The following is an 8,433-nucleotide window of genomic DNA, read 5'->3' as shown; positions in this document are numbered from 1 at the left end:
GCAGGTGGAAATGAAAACAGGATCTATCAGTTAAGGAGGCAGAAATGGACAGAAAGAATATGGGAATAGATGGATTGAATTGGATGACATTTGGGGTGGTAATGTGGAAACCTAGTACAATAGAAATTACCAGGATTTTATGAGGGTGATCCTAGTGAGGACTCCTAGTAATGGAGGGTTCAGAACCTGATCCACAATCCTCTGTAGCCAAGCATAGCTCCCAATGCTTGTACAGAAACCCAGCCACAGAACATGCAACCTACATTCTATACCACTTAATTGATGTGTTGTGAAAATGGATGGAGGTACAGAACTTATGGAAGTGACCAAAAAGTGACTACTCTTATTTGAGGCCTAAACCAAGAAAAAGCCCATGCCTGACACTATCTGGATGACCAAGAATCAAAGGCTGGATAGTCCAGATACCTATAATAGAAAAAAATTAATAACATTAATTAATTTTTAAATAAGTTAATAAAATGACCCCTAATAATATTCTTATGTATTCATAGATTGATGCCTAGTTTAATCCTCATCAAAGAGATTTTTGCTAGCAACTGACGGGAGCAGATGCATAAACCAACAACCAAACCTGAAGCAGAGAAAGAGTCCAAGTTAGAGATCTCCACTGGGTCCCTCCAGTTGGAGTTTGGTAAAATCCCTTGGAAGAAGGGAAGAAAAATTGCAAGAAGGGCCTTGGATGCTAGGAGACCCTGCCCCACAGAATGAACTACGCAGTGCTCACTGGGACTCCCAGGAACTGAAGCAGCAATCAATGAGCCTGCATGGGTTTGAGCTAGGTTATCAAAAATATATGTCATGGTTGTTAGCTTGGTGTTCTTGTGGGGCTTCTAACAACAGGAGTGGGGTTGTCTATGACTTTTCTGCTGAGACCTTTCTCCTCCTTCGGTGTTGCTCTGCCCAGCCCTGATATGGGATTTATTCCTAGTCTTATTGTATCTTGCTATGCTGTGTTCGGTGGATATCCGTAAGTGGGATGATCATTTCTGAAGGGAAACAGGAAAAGAGTGAATCTGGGGGAGAAGGAATGGGGAGAGATATTAAAGTGAATTGATTGAGGTGAAACTTTTGTCTGGGTGTATTGAAATTATTTTTTAAAAGAGTATCACTGTGCAGGTTTTGTTAGTTTTTCATCCCATTCCAGGTAGGTCATCAATGGGAAGAGAGGCCCTTGGTTCTGTGAAGGTTTATGCCCCAGTGTAGGGGAATGCCAGGGCCAGGAAGTGGGGGAGGGTTGAGTTGGTGAGCAGGGGGAGGGAGGAGGAAACAAGGTTTGTTTTTTGTTTTTGTTTTTGATATTTTTTGGAAGGGTAACCAGGAGAAGAGATAACTAAAATAGCCAATAAAAAAATAAATGCATTAAATAAAAAAAGAAAGCATCATTTTGAAGTAATCACTGTTGCTGGGCAGCACAGAAATTCCATATTACCTTTAAGTCTTTAGTAGGGTTTCCAAACACAATACATTTTCAAACATACGTGAGAAAATGAAGAATTGTGGATGATAACCATGCACCTGTCATAAATATGTGTCTATGAAGACTATGCAGAAATATTGGTGATGCAATAACTTGATTTGGAAATTTTCTACTTTTCAGAATTTTCATAGTTTTAATGAAAAGTCAGTTATCAAAGAAAAAAATAGAAACTGTGAATGTAAGATAAAGTAAGCACCTTGGAGCTTGAACAGAATAGGTTCAAATGCAAGGATTCATGATGACTGTACTACTGGGAGTCTGAGGCATCGATCTGGTGAGAAACATAGGAAGTCAAAAAATGCAACACAAGGGGATCCAACCTAGGATTTCATGGCTGTGCTGCTTCTAGAACAATTAACCCTCAACAAGAGAACCTGTGTCAACAGGTTTCTAGTCCTTGGTGGAATTTTGTCATTCTTCCATCTTCCAAAACTGTTGTACACTCATGCAATAGCAATTACTCAGCTCCTGTCTTGTACATGACACTATTTTCTGTTCAATTTGAAAACATTATTTATTTGTGTCAGGTGAGTCATCTTAAAGCACTCAATTTAGCTGGCATGGTATCAGTGACATTACACCGTAGCCTAGTCCCTTATAGTTGACGTTTTAACAGGCAGCAGTCATTATCTATAACAATGTAGAATGGGTGTTAAATTGTTTTTTTTTTTAAAGAAAAAGTTTTAAATAAAAAACTCTAATTCTTCAGCTGAATTGCCCATTATTTCAAGGTTTCCAGTGTCATCTTTGGTTGGAGGTCACCACTCTGGACAAACGAAACAGAGATTACACCTATCATAGCAGAAATCTTCCAGTGTTGGCACTAATCTCAAAGTATTTTATAAGACTGTGACCTCAGGAGATAAATGATAAAGCTGAGAGACATTTCCACCCCCCCAATTTTTTTCTGTTCATGTGAATTATGCCCTGGCTCTGTCATGTAATCTGTGTGTTTTCAGGGTTCCATATTAGTCCTTAGTGTAGCAGTCCTGCCATGTCCAGAGGACACTGTTTCATCCCAGTTCTCATTCCCTAGCTCTCACAATCCTTCCACTCCAGTGGGGCTAGGAAATAGGACCAGTAGTGGACAAATGTGGTCTTACACGTGCCATCACTCCTGGGAGACAAGCCCTCTTCAAGGCTGAATTCGTTTGTTGATTGCTATGATGTTAGAGGAGTGATGCCAGCACCCCTGAGAGACCAGCTTTCTCTTTGATCTTAGTTGTGCCAGCACTCCTGAGAGACCAGCTTTCTCTCTGATCTTAGGTATGTCAGCACTTCTGGGATACTTGCTCTTTCCAGGAAGGATTGGGGTGTCGTTAGGTATAAGCACAGGAGCTCCGGGGAACAGATTAAAACTGGAAGGATTGTGTCCTCAGCGGCTCAGTGGTTCCTGGGTCCTGTGGGCTCCAGGCAGGTTCCACGTGGGCCCGGTATTTGGGCAGCAGTGGTGGTCTCATCTGTGATCTTAGGTATGCTGGCACTCCTGGGAGACCTACTTTCTCTGGGCAGGATTGGGGTGTGGATAGTTGTGGCACAGGGTCAGCTCTAGGGTACAGATGAAAACCGGAAGCTCTACTATATTCTCGATTTTCCGTCTGATCATCCTTGCTGTCATCTCTGACTTTGGTTCAATTGCTGTGCTTGAAAATTCCAGAACTATTTCTCTTTCCAGGCCCTCCTCACAAGTTTCCCACCACACCAGGCACCCCTAGGGTCAATCTGGAAGTTTATTCTGAGCCACTAGAGCAAACAAAAGAAGCTCGAAGGCTTAATCTTGTGGTCCTGATTATGGCCATTTGCTAGATCTCCCAGCATTAGTTTCACTCTCTTTCTGCTTCTCATTTTTATACTTTTGTGGTTAGTTACAGAAGGAACCATTTTAAAGACAGGGGCAGTAAGGAGGGAGGAGATGAATCACTGTGGCTGGGGAAGTGGGGAGTCTTGGAGCTCACCCAGCCATGACTCCTCCAGATATCTAACTGTTAACTTGCCAAACACTGACAAGGGTGGGGAAGCAGAGATACAACTTTTCAGCAGTGCTGTGGCAAGAATGTTATCCCTACCCTTGAATGAAACTCATCTCTGTAGCCCTAGCTGCACATCCCAACTGTACTTGGCACTGAGGCCTTGAGTTCTGGAACTTTCAGAATCAGAGGGACATGAGATTCCTAAAGGGTTTTATGTCATAAAATCTTACATGACAATACCTGAAGCCATTGTGATGTTTTATAGACATCACAGTGAGGCCTAGGTGATGTTTTCTAGACAAGGGCTGAGCCTTTCTGAATGAAGTGATATTCACAGACGGTATGAGGAAGTTCCTGCTCTCTATAAGAGAGCACTTATAGTTTCTGTTACAGAAGCACAGGCCTCTAGTGCTCTTTCTTTCCAGTCTACCTACTTGCCTTTCCTTCAACCTAGAGCTGAAGAAGTACACAGTCACATCCAAGGGCTGTTGTGTGATCTGTGATTCTCCAGCCTCTGTCACCATGAACTGTAAGTTGCTGTCTCATCTTTAATGAACTGGGACTCGGGCTTTTGTTACGCCAATGGAAAATAAAAAACAGACTGCTGATATCTGCATGTTCTTGAATTTCTTGTAAGCCATTGTTCACCATTGCTATGGATGGATCTAGCGAACTCAGATCACAGCAGAGGTCAGAGGGCTCTTGGAAAGAGTAAGGTTGGAAAATTTTGAGCATCAATCACCTTACCAACATGCCTCAAAGTCCATTCCAGATTCAACAAAATCCTACTCTGGAACTTTTTAACAGTAGGACTCTGGGGCTGGGGAGATGCTTCAGTGGGTAAAACTTTACTATGCAAGTGTGAGGGTCTGAGCTAAAATACACAGATCCCAGATGAATCCAGAACTGGCAGCTGGAGTCTCTAGTACCATTACTCCCATGACAGATGCAGAAATGGAGAAAAGCAGATCTCCTAGTGGCTTAAGAGCCAGCATCCTGCCATGCACAGCATGGAACAAAAGACCGTGTCTCAAACAAGACTGGAGAGGGGACTCACATCAGAAATGGTCCTGAAATTCACAAGAACTCCCTAACATGCCCTCACACACACTGACATACATGAATTCACGCACATAGAGGGCTGCTTTTGTTTTAAGCATGGGCCTATTGAGATGGCTCACCACATAAAGGTTACTGTCAGCAAGCCTTACAATCTAAATTATACTGCTAGAACCCATGTAAAGGTAAAAGAGACCTCACTCCACAATTTCCTTGCCATCCTTGTCTCTATCCTAATGCATATATGGCACAGGCACACAGTAAAAGTAATAATAAAGTGAAATTATTCTAAATATGATTCTACTGAATGACTTATTTAAAAAGATGCTGATGGAATCTGCACTAGGAGAATACTCTCCAGCCTCTCCCTCACCTACACACAAAAGACCTTCAAATGCCGGCTGCTTCTTAATTCCCTACAAAGAAAGTAACTCTGGAGCTACTGAGGTTTCTGTCTGTACACTGTTCAGTCTAGCCTGAGGCCTTCATTGTTTGTCAGTCTTTAGAGGTAATGGCTCTCGCTACAATTCCACTTCTACCGCTCTTCTGCCATATACTACTCTGCAGCCTGATCAGAATCACAGTGTCTGGAGTCTTGCAAAAAGACCGTCTGGCCAAACTCACATCTGAATGTTATTGCACCTCTAAACTTTAAATGAATTCCCTTTTCTGAGTGCAGTTTGCAGTGTCACTCTTACAACCATCCGCATAGGAATCTTTAAGTATAATCTTTCTTCCCACTTGCAAACTTCAGAATCTGTACTCATCCAAGCATCCTACATTTCTTACATATCAGCCCAGACCCAGAACCACATTCAGCATCAGTCTCAAACTCCATTCTGAGTCATCACTGGTCACTAAGGAGTCCAGGGAAGTCCCATTGTTACCAGCTGTAGAACTCAGTGTGATTCTGTCCCTCATATGTTTCTCAGGCTTCATCCTCATTCCTATATTCCTGTTGGCATACAAAGGAGTGGAAAGAGCTCACACTTTCCCGACTCTCTCAGATCCTGTTTTATAGCTGTGCCAGCCAGTACCAAGATGTGGCAAAAGGATCTACAACCCCTTGGAGCAGTGTTGTGAGGATGACAATATCATACCCCTTAACCACGTCAGGCATTGTGGTCCTCATTGCATCCATTGGCCCTACTTTGAATTGTGCCATCCTGAGTCCTTTACCTCCCAGAACAAATTTATTATCAAGTTGAAGATTCAGGGGGAGAGATCCCAATGTAGATCATCCCCTATCTCTGGAGACTGTGACAGGTAAGCACCCTTGTCCTTTTTCTATGTAGTGTTGGTTATGGAAATGGAGCAGGGGTCTATAGGTCAATATATCTATATAAAAACTCTCATTCCCTATTCTAACAAACTCTCAGGCTGTTTTGTTCTTTCCCTTCCCTGATTCTTCAATTTTTTCCCCCTTTTGTAGCAGAAAGACATTTTTACACAGAAGATATTCAAGAAAAGAAACTTCTTGTTAGGCAAGAAAGTAATGTCCAGGTAGGTGCCATGGTTTACCTGAGATTAGGGTCTAAATGACATTAAAGTTGAAGGCTGAGATGCAAACAGAACATTAGTAAAGCCTCCTGTAAGACTCAGGAAATCTTTCAGAAGACATTGGCATGTTGGAAGGTTCAGTCTTACTTCAGTTGCCTGACAGAGATAGTGCCTATCAATAGTTAACCATGGGTACTGATGAGGCTCATTGGTCTTTCTCTCTCCCTACAGAGTTGGCTACTGGTGGGATTCAGGGAAAGGACAGTTATTGTCTTTGGTATGCCAAAGAATATGTCACCAGGACCTAATAGATGGTTCCAAATCTATGGCCATTCAGAGGACACTGGTTAAAATCAATAAGTCATAAAAATACTTTCATTAATTCTTCGATTCTTACCAATGAGGGGGTTCTCTCTTGTTGTTATTGTCAATAATAGTATGTTGAATCCAGTTACTGATGAACATGTGTGAATGAGTGTTGGCCCATCTACTAGGGCATGAGGAATATACCCAAGACCATATCCCCAAAGAAAAGTAACTGTTCATGCCCCAGCAGACATCATCTGCCAATAGGTTCTCAGCCTCAAGCACCCCACTTATCCAAATACACCGGAATTTTGACTGATTTGAACTTGTTTAGGTCTTGTGCAGGCAATCACAGTTGCTATGAGTTGCTGTGTGCTTCAGCCATGTCATGTCCAGAAGCCAGCCTTTCATGGCTCTCCTCCATAACTTCTTACATTTTTACTATACACTGTTCCAATGTGCTCCCTGAGCCTTGGCTGGGGATATTGATACAGATGATCCATCCACAGCTGGGAACTCACAGTCACTTGCTCTCACCATGTGGACCAATTAATAGCATCTAACAACTACTACCTAATGCAAATGGAAACTTCTCTGATTAAGATTGAGAACAGAGATGTATGGACATAAACAAAAGTATTAAAGGTAATTTGAAGAATGGAAAGATGGCTTAGTAGTTAGGGGCACCCCGTTCCCTTCAAGAGAACCTGAGGTCCACCTTCAGCACATACATGGTGGTTGACAACTCTCTGTAACTCCAGTCTCATGGTGTCCTCTTATAGCCATATATATATATATATATATACACACACACACACACTCACATAGAAATGAAGATTAAAAAAATTAAACAAACAAACAAGGTCACTTAACAACATGACTGTTTAGCAAAATTTAGCACCAGTAGGTCCAACACATATACTCCAGGGCCTATGATTGATAGAATGTGTTTCTCATTTATATTTGTTAAGCCAGCATACAGTGTATTAGATATCATTTTGGCATTTCCAAGCAAAATGTGATTGTGATGTTGCCCTGCTATCTCACTCTACCCTCTGCTCTCCTTAGGTCACCCTCATGTACCTGACATATCTACCTTCATGCCATGTATGACTATTTACACTTTAAGGATCTCAACTCTCAATTTTATTCTATGGGAAAATTTGAGTGTTATTTGTCCAGTAAACTCCAGCTCCTCAATGATCTTACATGAAAGATGGACAACTTGAGGAACTGGAGTGAAGTGATATTATGTGGCCTTCATTACAATGCTCATTTGAACATAGTTTACTTAAATATGTGTTGGAATGTTTCACAATAACTTTTTAAACTTATCATGTGTTATTGCAATTAAAGATAAATATGTCCAATCCAGAGTGCATGAGACCACACAGAAGGCAGGTGTATGAAACTCAGGCCTGGAGAGCTCACAGAAATTCAATCAGTGAATAGTATGTACCAATTTCCTTAAAATGGTGTCTCCTGAATGTGCTGCAGGATGAAGAATTCAACAATGATGTCTGTTTAGGAAAAGGGAAATTGTAAAGATTCCTAGGATCCTATCAACATAAAAGCAGCAAACTGTCTGTGAGAAGAGACTCTCAGGCTAGGAGAGCTGCCTGCATGTCCTGCAGTGAGCTCCAGAAATGCAGTTTTTGTGAGTAGTCACCATACTGGGCTTGGCTTTTTAGTAATGCAGCTGACTTTGATTCCTCCCTACCCTGTTAGGAATCCCTTGCCCATACTTGTAAGGAACAAAATTAAACTGATTGGTTGAAAATGTGGACTGTGGTTGATCTTTTACTGTAACTTGCTTATTCCTTACATGAAGTGAGTAGATATTGTGTCACAACTCCCCTATAAAAGTCACACACAACAGTGTAGTATGCACTTTGGTCTCTGGCATTTCAGTATTGTCAGGATCTATCTTTTGCTTAATGCAAGGCTGTATATTCTGTTATGGCAATTCAACCTGACTGTCACAGTGTCTTAATAACTGCTGTATAGAATGAGAGAAGTTTTAAGTGACTGTAGTTCGTAGAGATCAGTAGTCACATACATTAGTCCATATGGAGAGACAATTGAGCATTATGCTAGCAT

At 41.6% G+C, this 8,433-nt stretch overlaps 1 protein-coding gene and 1 long non-coding RNA gene across 2 annotated transcripts; both read left to right on the top strand.

Annotated features, from left to right (window-relative positions):
* The first annotated feature begins 2,726 nt into the window (after positions 1–2,726).
* Positions 2,727–4,082, top strand: LOC116101724. The gene is made up of 2 exons (XR_004122906.1): positions 2,727–2,764; positions 3,923–4,082. It is a non-coding gene; the product is annotated as an uncharacterized LOC116101724 (long non-coding RNA).
* A 558-nt stretch (positions 4,083–4,640) lies between these two features.
* LOC116100289 (insulin growth factor-like family member 2) lies at positions 4,641–8,119 on the top strand. Its single transcript, XM_031384113.1, has 4 exons — positions 4,641–4,712; positions 5,549–5,793; positions 5,960–6,030; positions 7,831–8,119. The coding sequence occupies exons 1-3, from the start codon at positions 4,641–4,643 to the stop codon at positions 6,009–6,011; spliced, it is 369 nt and encodes a 122-aa protein (XP_031239973.1). The 3' UTR covers positions 6,012–6,030; positions 7,831–8,119.
* The last annotated feature ends 314 nt before the right edge of the window (positions 8,120–8,433 follow it).

The sequence above is a fragment of the Mastomys coucha genome, unplaced genomic scaffold (genome assembly GCF_008632895.1).
Source record: "Mastomys coucha isolate ucsf_1 unplaced genomic scaffold, UCSF_Mcou_1 pScaffold21, whole genome shotgun sequence".
Lineage (NCBI taxonomy): Eukaryota > Metazoa > Chordata > Mammalia > Rodentia > Muridae > Mastomys > Mastomys coucha.
The sequence above is the reverse complement of the archived record's forward strand: the minus strand, read 5'-3'. Positions and strand labels throughout refer to the sequence as shown.